This window comes from Medicago truncatula, chromosome 4 (genome assembly GCF_003473485.1).
Source record: "Medicago truncatula cultivar Jemalong A17 chromosome 4, MtrunA17r5.0-ANR, whole genome shotgun sequence".
Lineage (NCBI taxonomy): Eukaryota > Viridiplantae > Streptophyta > Magnoliopsida > Fabales > Fabaceae > Medicago > Medicago truncatula.
In genome coordinates, this window is record NC_053045.1 from 37,449,050 (window position 1) to 37,465,904 (window position 16,855).

At 32.6% G+C, this 16,855-nt stretch overlaps 2 protein-coding genes across 4 annotated transcripts; one reads left to right on the forward strand and one right to left on the reverse strand.

The window, feature by feature from the left end:
• The first annotated feature begins 3,576 nt into the window (after nt 1–3,576).
• On the forward strand, nt 3,577–10,540 carry LOC11446636 (ABC transporter G family member 15). Of its 3 annotated transcripts, XM_024782523.2 has the most exons (10): nt 3,577–3,952; nt 6,860–6,939; nt 7,090–7,551; nt 8,179–8,301; nt 8,382–8,513; nt 8,604–8,888; nt 8,993–9,265; nt 9,654–9,761; nt 9,893–9,951; nt 10,085–10,220. In XM_024782523.2, the coding sequence occupies exons 1-9, from the start codon at nt 3,703–3,705 to the stop codon at nt 9,947–9,949; spliced, it is 1,770 nt and encodes a 589-aa protein (XP_024638291.1). In that variant the 5' UTR covers nt 3,577–3,702; the 3' UTR covers nt 9,950–9,951; nt 10,085–10,220. The 3 variants fall into 3 exon arrangements, 2 of the variants coding, with proteins under 2 accessions (XP_024638291.1, XP_003607361.1); XR_005645736.1 differs by lacking the exon at nt 9,893–9,951 and having other exon boundaries at nt 9,654–9,892; nt 10,085–10,222; XM_003607313.3 differs by lacking the exon at nt 9,893–9,951 and having other exon boundaries at nt 3,703–3,952; nt 10,085–10,540.
• Nucleotides 10,541–10,862: 322 nt separating this feature from the next.
• Nucleotides 10,863–15,348, reverse strand: LOC11442855 (protein TRAUCO). Its single transcript, XM_003607314.4, has 2 exons — nt 14,188–15,348; nt 10,863–11,723 (listed from the first exon to the last, which is right to left on the reverse strand). Exons 1-2 carry the CDS (start codon nt 15,239–15,241, stop codon nt 11,164–11,166), a joined length of 1,614 nt encoding a protein of 537 aa, XP_003607362.1. The 5' UTR covers nt 15,242–15,348; the 3' UTR covers nt 10,863–11,163.
• Nucleotides 15,349–16,855: the final 1,507 nt, after the last annotated feature.

Below are 16,855 nucleotides of genomic sequence, written 5' to 3' on the forward strand. Positions count from 1 at the left end.
TTGACTTTATTCTCTCAAACTCTATGGAAGCAACTATATTTCATGTGATTCTAATGTGTTATTGAAGTTATATATATTATTGTCAGGAAATTTCATTTGATCACCAAATTTTTTAGATGAGATTTAAATTCACTTTATGTAATGTATAACTCAAGGATTTTAACAAAAATTATACACTTTAAATGCCAATCCGTAACTTTGTTAAATTTATCGTAATTCTAAACATGCACGTATAGTCAGTCATAGTCTACATGAAAACGATTGTTGCTTATTCAATGTATAATGTTGTGTTATGCATTAAGGTTTTTTCTTGGTGGATAGGGTGTGGGGGTTAGTAGGAGGTGCATTTATACAAACTTATTACTATAATCCTCTCAAAAAAACAACATATGCCAATAACATTTATACAAGATAGAGATAGTGTTTCAAAAAAAATAAAGATAGAGATAAATTTGTAGAAGCATGACACAATGAAGCCAAACTTATTTTGACAAACATAATCATCAAACATGAACATGTAATGGAGTTTTCATCTACCATTTCTCATGGCCTTGATGTCATTCAACTTTAGTTTAAGGTCCCCACTTTGAAGCAAGTAGGGGAAAATTTGTACTGTATTGCTATAAGACAAGACAAGACAGTTGAAGTTAGCCCCTTGATGCTGCAGAAGAGTTAATTCAATTTCTATTTTAAGGAAGATATATCCCAGAGGCTAAGATAAAAGTATCATTTCTATATCTCTTATGTGACTGTCCAAAAATATACAAATATGGAATCGGATATTAAAAGACCTAAGATATTTATATATGTACGTACATGTGGAAGCTTGAGAATAATTAATTAACGGTTGAAAAATAAATGGAACATTGGATTTCGATACTAAGAAACATAATATCTTAGTGCTCTAACTTTAAAGACATGATCCCATTCTGCCAATTTTCACTTCCCTATCGTTAGAAGGTTTGTTTGTTAGGTGAGAATAGTTATCACACCCTCTTCATCATTAATCCACTCAACGGAAAGAACATTAATACACATAATGAACTTAATAATGGATAAATTAATGCTAGATCTTATCTTGTCTTGATTATAAATAAATAAAAAATCAATTAATCCAAGAAAAATAAGATTCATTTCAAATTTTCAAGTGGGTTAATTATTGGAAATTACTAACCTTGTTGAGGAAGTAAATATAATAATTTTTGAAATTTGTATAATCAAATTCTTTGAAATGTCTAAAAAAAATTCAACAGTTCAAAACTTTCTCTCTTTTTTTTTTTTGACAAAAATAAAAGATATTCATTCATTCAAATTGGTAGAGTACATCAATACAATGAAAATTCGCTAAAAACAAAAAGGATGAATCTGTGAACAAACTCACAACATCCATGTTAATAGCATAAAACGGCAAAGTACTAAAGACTACACATATGACTATATTTAAGCCTCCGGAATACCCATGTCTCCGGATCTGCAACGTTGACGACTCCAAAGTCATTGATTTGATCTGCACTGGATCGAAGATGGTCTGACAATCTGAACCGAACAAATACCTGAACGAAACAAGAAAAGCAAACAACGTCGCACAAAGACGACGAACAAAACAAGGTCACACTAAGACAACTAAATCACAAAAAAAAAAAAAAAAAAAAAAAAAAAAAAAAAAAACGAAATAGATATGTAAATCACTTATTTCAATAAAAGGGAAATAGAAAAAACTTTCTCTTTTAGGTTTTTATAAAATGCCCTAAATTATTTTATGTAAATATTAATTAATTCTCTTTCCTCAATATTAAACTCTTAAAAAAAATATAAATTTTCAGTAAATTTTAGCAGCACAATCAACTTTCTTATATGCATATCTCTATATTTAAGATAACATGATTGTAAATTGATTAGTCATAAATGTATAGGACAATAAGTTAAACTCTGATTGTAAGGGTGCAACTTCGGTTGGAATAATGTGATCAATGACTTGATGAACTCATTATATTGGCCATGAATTTTGAAAAATTCGGATCATGTGTTATATTGGCCCTTTTTCGATACTGAAGGTAATTTTAATGAAATTTGTGATGTTTGAGATGGTGAAGGTAGAGCGGGTAGAAGATGATGTCGTTGTTGCCAGAGTAGTAGAGTGAGAAGAAGGAGTCGAATTTTTGGTAAGAGAAGAGGGGGAGTGGTTGTCATCGGACATGGTAGGCATATGGAAAGGTTAAGCGTTGGAATTCGAGAAGAGAGAAAGAGTAATTGTGGCTGACGCGGGTGGTTGAGGGGGAAAAAGAGACCAATGATGGTAGAGATAGGTTTAGGGTTTTGGATCAGTATACCTGATGCTTATTGATACCATGTTAGAATAAAAAAGAGGTTATACAATTGCAATGAGGCTCTAGGAGGGTGTTGCTTATACAATGTACATAGTCAATGTGGATTTACTTATATACTTTTTACTGAAAATTTACTTATATCTGAAAGTACTTTTATAGGTATTTTTTAATTCATATTTAAAATTGAAGGGCATATGTATCTTTTATTCTAAACAGATGAGTGTTAGAAACACTGTCTTGTTAATACTTTCTCTAACACTCATTTATTTATTAAGAAGAGTTCATACGAGTACCACCATTTTATGCATGACCTATTTTCAAAATGTAAACCTTGCATTGATTCTATCTAATAAAATAGGGTGTGTTGCACTTCCTAGCACTCCTTTAAACAACTTTTTTCATTTGCACATATATTGAGAAAATAGACGGTGTGTGTTTAATATGTTGACAATTATAGAGTTTTACTTATAGCCAACAATAGAGTTGCAATTTTTTTTTAGAATACTAGAAGTGTTAAGGAAGGAAGGGTTATTTGAAAATATTGATTATGCCTTTTATAAAATTAAATTTGAATAAATGTAAATATTGAAATTAGAACATTAATTTTATTAATATGAATTAAAATATTGAATATTTAATGACCTGAATTTAAAATATTTAATATTGATGTCCATTATCCGATGAGTTTAACCTTAGAGACCATCTTATATGGACTTGGTCAAAATGTGGACCTCACTATTTTTAGTAACTTTAAAATTTATTTTTTCTTCATTTTTTATTATTATAAAATTATTTTTATTAAAAATGGTAAGCGTCCATCTTTGGACCATTTTTTAGAGGTCCATATTAGATACATCTTTAACCTTATATTTAATTAGAATATGGTTTTTTTCGTGGTGCTTGAAATATAAAATTTAGATCAAAAAGATATATTATTATTGCTTGTAAAAAAAACCTACATATATTATTTTTGAATTGATGTAATGTATATTATTTTTTTATTGACAAATTAATTTTGAATATGATAGTTAGTACTTTAGTGAACTTGGGATGTGTCTTTCACCGATTCCCCTGCACATGCAAAGCCCATATCACTGAATAACGATATTAATATTCCATAGTTGGTTACTGTTGGAGGACAATAACTATAATTGCAACTCATCATATAGTAACAATTATTAATCCCTCACAAAAAAACAAAGTGAGTGGTGACCCATTTTACCACGCGTGAACCATGTACATGTATATATATATATATATATATACAAGCTAGCTAACTATTTGGCTACACAAAGCAAAATGTTATTTGTTTTCTCTTTGATTTCAATCAATTAAAAATCTTTATTTTGATTTTGTTACTTTTTTGTTTGAGGAAATGGAGATAGAGCAAGACAATGCCAAAGACAATAGTAAAGGTGTTAGCAACCCTATTGAAATGATGAGAGGTTCAAAAAGAGGGATGCATCTTGTGTGGGAAGATTTGAGTGTTGTAATTCCAAACTTTGGCAATGGACATACAAGAAGATTGCTTAATGGTTTGAATGGATATGTTGAACCAAACAGAATCATGGCTATTATGGGTCCATCTGGTTCTGGAAAATCTACTCTTCTTGATGCTTTGGCAGGTTTGTTTTACTTCCTACCCCATGAAAATCACAAGTCATGAAAAATATCTCTTGCATTCTATATATATGATTTTTATTTTTATTTTTAGGTCATTCATGTTGGTTTTTGTACTAAATAACGCACTTCAAATTATATACATATATATACATCTATTCTCTCTTAACTATTTGATTAAAAAATAAATAAAAACTCTATATCTCTTTTTTACTAACTACATTATTTTTAAAATGTATACATCTCTTAAAATGAACTAAGTCTTTTTTTAAGCAAAGAAAATGAACTAAGTCTTCTCTATCATCTTGTTCCCTTTTGTATATTGCAAAGTGGGGTGAGTTATATAATATTCTTGTTGCTATGAGGGGTTATGTGCTTCAAATCACCCTATAACTGAAGGAAGGCCTAAGTAAACGTGATTACTGAAGAAAAAAGAATATATACAAAGAAATTGATTAGAGAAAATGTATCTGTTTTTTCCTCCATGGATGAACAAATGAAAGCAATTAACAGGAAAGAGACGATGTGCATGTTTGATATTACGGTCAGTGTCTAAATTAAGATAACTGTAATTTATTTATTTTTTAGGGAAGATAACTTTAATTTTTTAGAACCTCCAAAACATAGATTTGGCAAAATTACAATATCTCATCAAAATTTTAACAAATTCACTAACAATTGTTGCAATTGTTTTCTTCTCACGACCACAAAATCTATGAGGATTGTTATTTGGTGTCCGAAACAATAATGTTATGTTGACACCCTTTTTTCCCTACATCTCATGTGAAAGGACATTTTAATAATTTCACACCATGTAAAAGAGAGTGTTAGGTGGGGTGGTGAGGGTCACATAGCCACGTGTCACATTTATGTGTGTGGTAAAAGAGGTATGTGCCACCTATGATGGTCAACGTATCACCACTCTATCTAAAAGCATTTCGGTACAAAACTAAGCTAATACAAAGCGGTTCTAATTTTTCTTTTTGGAATGAAAAAATAAAACATATTATTTTGGGTGATAAAACAAAACTGAGTTTACTTACCCAACTTTCCGGATTGCTAGTGTTCATCCTCTAGAAATCGGATGATTAACAACAACAAAAAATGTACAAAAAAAAAAAAACAACATATTTAAGTCCAAATATTTTTTGTAATGTTTTGAATTGTATAAAATCTATTGTTTCTCGATCGTTGTTAAGTATTAATATTTTTAAAATATTAACATGTGTTATTAGAGCACTTGTTAATATATGTTATTAGTGCACTTGTTAGCATACATAGAAATTTTGTCATTTTTTCTCTAACCATTTGTTCAAAGGATTCAAACCTCTTGTCACCAGAAGCAATCCATTAATGTCGGTGGTTGATTGACATTCTATTCGTTGGTTCACTTGAACCATTTCCAAGCCAACATCCATCTACCATCAACTCATAGTTAGATATGTTGAAAAATATAATATAACTGAAATGGAAATGGAAATGTTAAGCCTCCCAATTTATAATTATGGCTTTTACTATATATTTTTTATTCTATAACATTTTATTATTATATTTTTCTACATAAAAGAATAGAATTTATAGCTTTATATTTCATCTCATTCATTTTTAAAATAATAGAATGATAATTTTGTTAAATTTCATTCTAAAATTTTGAAATAATATGACTAAATTTTTTATTTCATAAAATAAACTCAAAGGTTTTTTCTAGATTACCTTTGAAGAATGGTGGGTAATTTACCCACTAACCAATGAAAATGAACAATTTGTTGGTGGGGTCAAGATAGTTCATGGATACCACTTAAAAATGTGCTTATATGGCTAATGTGTATTAGTTGGGGTAAATTACCCACCATTCTTCCATAGGTACCCTAGTTGTCACCAAAATCAAAATATTGTTTTATTTCACTTTCTTCTGCCGCATTTTTTTATCTTTCTAAAAACCATTTTCAAATCCACACCTTAATTTATTAAGAACAATTCCATTCCATTTTATTCCGTTCATCACATTCATTTTGCTCATTATAGTCATTTCATTATGTCCATATTTAGCTAGAAAGCCATTTTATTTTTTATTTTTTATTCATATATTAGCTTTTGCATTCCCTTAGCATTTTATCCACAGTAGACTAGATTAAAAGTTCATACTAAATTTGCCGGTACAAGGTTGAAATCAAATGATGTAGATTCATCATCAAATGTAAAATGATGAGCACATGAAGCCATTAAATTGTACCTGCATTACTCTTCAATTATTTATTTTCTTCAAAAGAATGGAGCAAAAGCATGGTATTTTTTTTAAGATCGATAAAAATTAGCAGAATATTATATCTATATATATATATATATATAGCGACATACATACACTGATTATTTATTTCAAAATGTGAATTGGGAATAAAGAAAAATGCATTTGTGGGTTCATAAACATCTATACCACACCCAACAAACAAGACCTACTCACACTCCTATGACCCATGTTACTTTATCTATCCTATAAAGATAAATAAAGTTCAATTATTCAGCGGCAGTTCATAACTAACATAGTACTAACATCTACTCTTGACAGTGAGAATTTAATATTTGACTTCATTGTCATGGACGTTAGTTGGAAAGAAAAAAAAAATGCATGTATAATAATATATGAGCAAAATGCATGTACCTGTACATTTAGTGTTGTCCAATCCAAACAAAGAAAAATGCATGTATATATATGTACTATAACAAAAATTGGTGGGTGAATGCTAATTAATAATCTAAAGTCCTAGAACCTAAGCCGTTATTTTGGACATAAGGTAATGAAATTTTATAACTAGATTAGTTTATATTATTGAGATTTCTTATGAACAAATTACCAATGCTAAGGATTTCAATTTCAACATTGGATATATAAATTGAGATTTGTTGCATTTCAGGTAGACTCTCTGGAAATGTTATCATGTCTGGTAATGTGCTTTTAAATGGAAAGAAAAGGAGATTAGACTATGGGGTTGTAGTAAGTAACTAACATCTTACATACATATAATCCACTTTTTAAGTCATTATATTCTTTTATAAATTTATGATAATGAGTATTAACCAGCAAAGAATAAATTAACAATGTCCTATAATAATATGTTTTTATTATGTATGAAACACTATATAGGCTTATGTGACACAAGAAGACATATTGTTGGGAACACTAACAGTGAGAGAGACAATATCTTACTCAGCAAATTTAAGGCTTCCAGCTACAATGACAAAAGAAGAGGTAAATGACATTGTAGAAGGAACAATAATGGAGATGGGTCTTCAAGATTGTGCTGATAGACTTATAGGAAATTGGCACTTAAGAGGTATAAGTGGTGGAGAAAAGAAAAGAACTAGCATAGCACTTGAAATTCTTACTAGGCCATGTCTCTTGTTCCTTGATGAGCCAACAAGTGGTTTGGACAGTGCCTCAGCATATTTTGTTGCTCAAACTTTGAGAAACATTGCTCATGATGGGAAAACTGTTATTTCTTCAATTCATCAACCAAGTAGTGAGGTTTTTGCATTATTTGATGATCTATTTCTACTTTCTGGGGGTCAAACAATTTACTTTGGACCAGCTGAAAATGCAGTTGAGGTACATTTTTTAATATCAATCTCTCCCTCTCATATTTACTTTCATTATTTATTCCAATTTTCAATTAAAAATAATATGTTATCACTGCTGTTTTAAAAACCAAAATATCATTGTACCCTGGACCGTTATCAAGTCACCATATATTTGCAACTACTTTGATATAAAGATTTTTTTTTCTTAGAGGTTTAATAAATGAAGATAACATTGAGTAAAACCTAATAAATATTCTATTTGTATTTTAAAATAACAAATAATATTAGACAGTGGAATATTTCTAATGTGACACACGAAATATTCATTTATTTATTCATGTGTTGGGAACTATGGTCGGTCCCTCTTATTCCCTTCAAAAAAAAAACTATGGTCCCTCTTGTTAGCTTCTATGATTAGTGCTTCATTTAAGGGAGATGCATTCCAAACTCAAAGTTTTGGGATTTGAATATCTCACGAGTCATGTGACAAAATTCACATGAAGGGGTCAAGTGCCATTAAAATTTATAATTAGATTAATTTCTTGCAATCTAGTTATAAATTTTACTACATTAAAATGTACATACAAGTTTGATGTTTTTCTCCTATAACGAATCTTAATCATATTAATTTATATATCCATGTATTTACATGCAGTTCTTTGGCAAAGCAGGATTCCCATGTCCAAGTAGAAGAAACCCTTCAGATCATTTCCTACGTTGTATTAATTCAGACTTTGATACTGTCACAACTACTATGATGTCCTCCGGGAGAACACATGTATATAACAATTTCTCATATTTATCATTAACCAATTCTTTGTATCTCACTATCTCCACTATTAATTCTTTTGAATGCAGGAGCCAAAAACATTGGCACCACCAACAATGAACTTATCAACAGCAGAAATCAAAGCAATACTCATAGAGAAATACCGTTGGTCAGAATATGCAACTTGTGCAAGAGCAAGAATCAAACAAATCTCAAATTTTGTAAGTAACCCTTTACTCATAGGATATTGTTATTCAAACATGAACATTTTATATGTAAATGTAAAGGCCAAGGAATCATTTTAATTACAGGAAGGACATAATTATGAAAGTAAAAGCAAGAGCCAAGCCAAATGGTTGAAGCAACTATCAACTTTGACTCATAGATCTTTTGTCAACATGTCTAGAGATGTAGGGTACTATTGGATAAGGTTAACAATCTATGTCGCCTTATCTTTGTGTGTCGGAACAATCTTTTATGACATTGGATCAAGTTATACAGCCATTTTAGCAAGAGGAGCATGTGGCGCTTTTATCTCGGGTTTCATGACATTCATGTCCATAGGAGGATTCCCATCATTCATAGAGGAAATGAAGGTATCAAATCAAATGCTGCGCTATCGCAAATTTCGTCGTCTCTAACATTTAGTGAGGGAATTAAAGACATGTTTTATTCTGTCTCTAATTCTTGTCTTATGCAGGTCTTCTACAAAGAAAGGCTGAATGGATATTATGGAATTGCAGTCTACATTCTGTCAAATTTTCTCTCTTCATTTCCTTTTATAGCAGTGATGTCATTTGCTACAGGGTCTATAACATATTACATGGTTAAGTTTCGTTCTGAGTTTTCGCATCTTTTGTATATCTGTTTGGATCTTTTGGGCTGTATAGCTGTTGTGGAGAGCTCAATGATGATTATAGCTGCATTGGTTCCCAATTTTCTTATGGGATTGATAATTGGAGCAGGTTATATTGTAAGTACCATCAGCCTTTATATTTTGAGGAAGGAAAAAAAAAAAAAAAAAAAGATATGTACGGTCCGTGTAAACTAGTTTTATATCATCGTTCAATAGAAATAGAGTATTTAATAGTTATCTTTAAAAGATGGGTACGAGATAGGCCTGTATGGCAAGATGGTGAGTTTCTATTGGATGACGGTGTAAAAGTATTTACACTTTCAGTGCATATCCACTAAACTCAAATCATCGGATCATTAAAAACGTTCGACTTTAATCATAATTATCTTTATAATCGCATATATGATTTACTATGATTTGATGACAGTGTAAAACTTTTTACAATAACAGTGTATAAAAACTAAACTCGATTATGGTTGCTAATGTAAAACATATATGTGTACAGGGTCTTATGATGATGACTGCTGGCTATTTCCGGCAGATTCGTGATCTTCCCAAATTCTTCTGGCGTTACCCTATTTCATACATCAATTATGGAGCATGGGGTTTGCAGGTAAATTCAAGAGTATCAAAATTCTCAAACAATATAAGAAAGAAAATCTGAAGCACACAATCAAAAGGATATGAAATGGCGACTTAATTATCGCTTTGCAGACGCTTTTTAATTAAGAACTTATTTAACAGGTACTTATCATATATTGGTTCATGTATAAATCATGTCTACTATCAAAGAGAAAATGAGGGTAAACTCCTCATACACTTTGTATATTTAACTTCTATAATTGGGAGTTTATAAAAACAAATTTTAAGACATTACAAAATATTTTTGATAATTGGGAGTGTGTGACATAACCTTAGTGATTATGGGCAATGCAGGGAGCTTTCAAGAATGATATGATTGGGATGGAGTTTGATCCTGAAAACCCTGGTGAGCCAAAACTGAAAGGAGAAATCATCCTCAAAACATTGCTTGGAATGAAAGTTGATTATTCAAAATGGTGGGACCTAGCTGTGGTCATCTTCATCCTCATGTTGCATAGAGTTATTTTCTTTTTCATTCTCAAATTTAAGGAGAGAGTTGTACCTTTCCTTCACAGTATCTACACAAAGCAAACACTGCGACGTATCAAGAAGCGGGCATCGTTCAGGAAAACGCCATCGTTCGCTTCCAAGAGACACCAACCATTGCATCCATTGTCTTCTCAGGAGGGTCTCAACTCTCCATTTCATTAGAATTGCGTTGTTTCCTGATACAAATACATAAGATTCACATACCATGTATACCACAATACTATTATTATTATATATATTTGGAAACACTGTTTACCTTTATATTTATAGTTGACATGAATATAAGATACATGAACAAGCAAATGCCATGGTTACTTACGGTTCATAATGTGATTTTCCTAAATCAACAACACACTATATATTTCATTTTCATCCACTCCATGTTCAGAAGGTACAACACTATTTCAAATTTCCCGGGCTTTATTGGCCTTTTGGGTCATCCCTGAGACCTGATTACATGAATAAACGGACTCCAGGTGGTGAATGCCAAGGAAGAACAATCAAAGAACGTCTTAATCGTTAATAACTTTTCCTGATCTTAATTATATCATATGAATAGCTCGATAGTTTTATTTTTGAGAAGTTATCAAAAAATGATTCATGCATTTGTGACTTTAAAATAGATATGGCAAAAATATCCAAAAGGGGAAAAGGACAATGCCAAACAAACTACAAAATATCTGAGTATACCTCTGAAAATTATAAGAATTTCCCTGGATTTAATTAATAATATTAAGAATTCTCCACTTCATAAGTTTACACCACTAACCTAGTCATTTGTAAATCAATTTAATTTAATATCAACTAAAATTACAGCAGAATATGAACCCATCCATCTGTGCAGCAAAAAAATACTTGGCAACAAACTGTAGCCCATATTACACTTAAGATTTATTCTCTTCCACCTCTTCATCTGATTTCTTCTCGTTTGACTCTTCATCTGATTTCTTCTCCCTCGCCTCTTCATCTGATTTCTTCTCCTTTGCCTCTTCATCTGATTTCTTCTCTGCCTCTTCATCTGATTTCTTCTCCTTCGACTCTCCATTTGATTTCTGCTCGTATGACTCTCCATTTGATTTCTTCTCAGTCGACTCTCCATTTGATTTCTTCTCAGTCGACTCTCCTGTTGATTTCTTCACAGTCGACTCTCCATTTGATTTACTCTCATTCAACTCTCCATTAGATTTCTTCTCAGTCAATGCCCCATTTTCAACTTGATTTTCAAAACCATGATGAGGAACTTCAACCATTGGCTTGGGAATTGGCCGTTCATTGAAATCATGAGGAAAAAATTCGAAGTCCGGACCAAAGTTGAACTTTACTGTGCAGTTTTGTTCATGGGGAAGAGTATACATTGAAGCAGCAGGATAGTAACGACCACCAAAGAGGTCTTTGAAAGCTACACCTTGACATACACCATTTTTGAAGAAAGATATCTCACTTCCTGCACAGAAAAGAGAATATTGGAAACCAATTGAATTTTCATTCCATACTTAAAATACAACTTACAGCAAAGGAAATTTAACAGTTGTTCTGTAAGCAAGGAATATAGTTGTTCAATGGTCATAAACAACATTTCAATTGTAGAGGTATGAAGAGCTTATGAAAATAGTTAACTGTATTCTATTAATTGTTTTCAGCTTATTTTCACAACCTTTCTAAAACAAGTTAAGCAACTTACGGAAGCAGTTTATACACAGTTCAAAGCAGAATTTTTCTCTCATTTATTTTACAACTATATGTACATAAGCAATTAAAAAAACAAGCGCCCAATTAAGTTGTGTACCTAATGCACCCTATATATTATAAATTTATGACTAATGGGCTTTGTACCTAACGCACCCTATATATTATAAATTTATGACTAATGGGCTTCGACAGTTTCCAGTTCATACACAGTTCAAAGCAGAATTTTTCTCTCATTTATTTTACAACTATATGTACATAAGCATTAAAAAAACAAGCGCCCAATTAAGTTGTGTACCTAACGCACCCTATATATTATAAATTTATGACTAATGGGCTTTGACAGTTTCCACTTTTCCACGCTATTGAGGTTCCCATCCCAAGCAATCAATGACAAGCACCGCCTAACTTCCAACAGTGAATATTGAGATATTCAGATTAAGGAACTCAATGGGCCAGTCCATACAGGGCTTTGCCATGGTTTCAATTGGCCCCCCGCTAGTGGATGGCAGGATTGGTTCCCTGGATAGTTGGTCCTTGGGCTGGATACCGAGTTTCTGAAATAGATTAAGGAATTCAAATTGCTACATGCCCTAAGACTAAGATAGAAATGCGGCAGCAGCATTGCCCATAGAATCAAATCTAGATCAAATTACGATCACATTTGCATATTGTATTAGTGGTTTTACTGTCTGACAACTCTAACCACCAGCCAAAAATGCATGGGAGGCTTAGATGTCTCACTTATCGAAAAATGGCATACCATGATTAAACCAATCAACATACTTAAGAGCATTTATCGATGAAACAACACAGCATTCAGTAGATTTAAATGTACAACCATTTGAAAAAGTATTAAAAAATGAAAAAAATATTTTGAAGAAATTCCCTCCCTCCCTCTCTCTCTCTCTCTCTCTCTCTCTCTCTCTCTCTCTCTGGATGTCATAGTCTCTGTTTTATCAAATCTCAGACGATGTTTATTTATGGGTGCAAAAAACATGTTTCTATTACATTCTTGTTCTTCATCTAAGTTGTTAACGTCTTTTATTTGTGTTCTGCCGGTCCCAACAGTATGGATTTTTCGTCTGATGGAATTTCAGATACATGATACAATAGAGGCACGAAATGGTACATGAAACTTCAGAAAAACAAGAGATGGCACATCCTAGATTCATTAATATAATAGGAAAGCAACTCAGCAGATGCTCTGCCAAGAAAGGAACTTGGGGCAGCGAAATAAGAAAAACACGGCAATTCAGATCAAAAACAGGCACCAGCAAATGCACAAGAGAACAGAGCATGAAAGGAACTTACGACTTGTTGTGATGATGATGAGAGCACACGTCAATTGAGCAAGAAGTGTGTGCAAACTAGAGAAAATATGACACCAGCAGATGCATGTGATTGCAAGCCCTAGTTGGTGAAGAGTGGGTCTATTTTGCTATGCAATGTGGTTCAGGAATGGGTGGTAAGGTTTATTTTTTGTGGGGGTGGGGGGAGGGTGGGGAATATATTTAGGATAAAACTTACCTACACTGCTATAGACATTGTTCCATCGGTCCTTTCACAAAAAACGGTTATTTTTCATCAACAGATATAATATGTCAGTTACATAATATACCTTTTTATATATTATCGGTGAAGAACAGGACAAGCTGGATTTAAGGAACATGACATAAGTTTTGTCCATATATGAACTGTATCTAGGCCATCACATATCCTTAAGCGGTGAGTCGCATCGGGTTCAGTGAAAAAACATTAAAAAGTGACTGGATACTTTCTAGATGAATGGGTACCAGAATGTTTCTTAGTACAAGCGTTGGTAGTGTCTGATTTTAGATATGTGCCAGACTCCAATAAATATCCAATTCTTAAGTATATACTTTATATGGACTTCATAGGGTTTCACTGACAATAGAATTTAGACACACTTAAGGGACCAAGTTTACAATCAAGAAGCTAAAAACTGTTTCTCAATCCAAATCCTCACCCTCCTCCCCACCCCTAAATAATGAACTATCAATTTGGCCATGAGATAATAAACAAGCAAAAAAAAATTATCAGTATTTAACATCTACACTCTACTCTACAGTTAAAATACTAATCACAAGGTAACAAATCAATCCAACATACGCTATCAATAATGTTCAAAATTCCAACATCAAAAACATAAAACAGCAAAGCAAAAACATATAAACAAAATAGAAGATTTGAAGACTAACCAGGCACAACTTCAGGTGGATCTTCCTTGGCATCTGGATTATAAGCATACCGTTGTCCTTTATACCAAACCAAATTCTGATTTTTCGGCGCAAACTTATCTCCATCAGGCAAATTAATATAAAACCCAATAACATCACCTTCACCATAACCCTCATCCCCATAATTCTCCCTCAAAGCCTTATGAATCTTACTCCCATCAATATCCCTATATCCAAAACTATTCCCATCATACCCAACAGGTGCCTGCAAATCACCCTTCTCCATTGTCCAACCCAACCGCGTATGTCCACTCTCCCCTAACCTCACTACCTTTATCTCAAAATACCAAGCTCCTTCCACTACCCCTCTTGTTGCCCTAACCATTCTATACCCCTTTGTGCTCCCAGCACTTAACCTATCCTCACTCAACTCAACTTTCTCCGCTTTGTAAACTTTCGATAAACATATCTTCATCTCCGGTGTATCATCGCTTTTATCAGGAAACCTTTGTACTGGTGTTATCAGAACACTATCTTCTCCACCGTTCGTGTGGTTGTTATTGTTGGTGTTTGTGTTGTTGTTGTTTTTGTTTTTCTTCGATTTTTTCTTCGATTTCGTTGCCCATACATTGTTATTCTTTTTCTTAGTTTTCTTCGTCGTCGCTGTTCCATTCACCGGTGTTGTTGTAGTCGGAATTGGCACAGCAGCAGCAGCATTGTTAACCTCCGGCAATGAAATTGGTTCTTCCTTAACGGGGTTCAGAGAGGAAAGTTGCTTCTGCTTCTTCGGAAGCGGTTCTTCTTCATCTTCATCAGGTTGTTCTCTTTTCTGTTTCGGTGAATTCTTCTGTTCGGCAGAGTCGTCGGAGGGTTCATCGGAGGGATCGAGTTCAGATTTTCCGTCATTGGAGGGAGTAGTGGTAGTAACAGGAGGCGCCTCTATTAATTCCATTTCAACCACGGTGGAGGCAGCGGGTGGTTCGACGGAGGGTCCGGTTGTTGTTGTGACGGTTGAAGGATCAATCATTTCTTCATCTTCTTCTTCGTCTTTGTATGTGGCTTGAAGTGTATCCATGGAAATTAGGGTTTCGAGTGCAATCGGAGAGATTCAATTTGAAAAGCGAGGGTGCTTCCGATATGAGAAGAAGGAGGAAGAGTGAAATAGAGAATAGAAAAATGAAGAGTGGTGAAAAGTGAAAACTTGGTTAAATCATGTGTTGGTTGGGTATACTTTAAGCCCAATTTATGTATGTTGCTCCAACACTAAAAATGTACATCCTATTAGCACCTCACTTTGTGCTAAGATTAATAAACATTTCCCTTTTTAATTTAAAAAATAAAAGATTGATACACATTCCTACAAAGTGTTTTCATATTAATAATTTTATATCATACTAGTAAAATACATGTGGTTCCGCACGGATACGAGTTGTGTTGCCTGTTATAAATAGTTTATGTTTGTGTCAAGTTATAGATTGAGAGTGGTTTATATGTCTGCAAGTGTACGGGTATATCGTCGTAATAAACTTGTGTATCTCAAGGTAACCTTTTTCTCCTAAGTGTTTAACTATATTAGTTTTGATTTTTGAGCATTTGATGGTTGATTTTGGTTTCGAAAATATAATATATAAAAGCACTTTAGAATCATTGGAGTTCATCACTACAATGAACATTTCCAAATCCTATTCCTTTCTGATGTCAGAAGAACTCGTTGCCTAAGGATGAGGTAACTCTAAAATATCATATGTTATCTTTCAGACAACAAAGGGAATATCTTACCAACATAATTTCATATTCACATGGTTCATATGTTGGTAAGACCCATTAAGCCATATTACTCTGTTTGTCCAAACAACTTTTAGGTTTTTCTTATCCTTCGAGAACTTTGTCTAGACATATGGTTCCAGCAACTACCTTAACCTTTTGGTAACTTGGTCGATGTCTAATATTTTAGTGAATTATCATGTCACGATCACTCAATCTCTTTGTTATCAACTTCAACTTCCGTTACCTCATTGATAACATTAGTCTCAAATGATTACATCTAATGATTGTTTGATATTTTTTTTATATCAATCTATTGATTATTCAAGCTCTAACCATCTTACCACAATTTGTTTTGAATATTAATAAGGCTAGGTTTTTGAATTCACACAAGAAAAAAAAAAGAAATGGATTATGGAAAATTCGTCATAGAACTACTTTCCATGATCCCAAGATATAAGAGAGACTATTCACTCATCACAGTAATGATTTTCGTAATAAAATAAAGAAAACAAAGAAATAAAAACAATGCACTTTATTGAAACAGCAAGAAAAGTTACAAGAATTTTCTTCCAAGTTCCACGGAGAAAAACAAATAAAATTAAAGTCTTAAGGTTGTTACGACTATAACCCCTAGTTTTGAGTGGTCGTCACAACCATTAAAATCAAGGCTTTAATCTTTCGGTTTCATTGCTTCGTTGATGAGTAATGTTCCAATTCTTGGTCGTTGGAAGATGTCTTGGTTGCTCCATGAGTTGGTTTGGTCAACAAGTTTTCATCCTTTCAAGTGTTTTCTATCTTTTTGCATCATTTGCTCATATTCCTCTTAAATTATCTATTTGCTAAAAACAAAAGGAAAATGTGGTAAAATGAAAATAAACCATAAATAAATATTTTAATGCATTAGATAAAATTTAACTAAAAT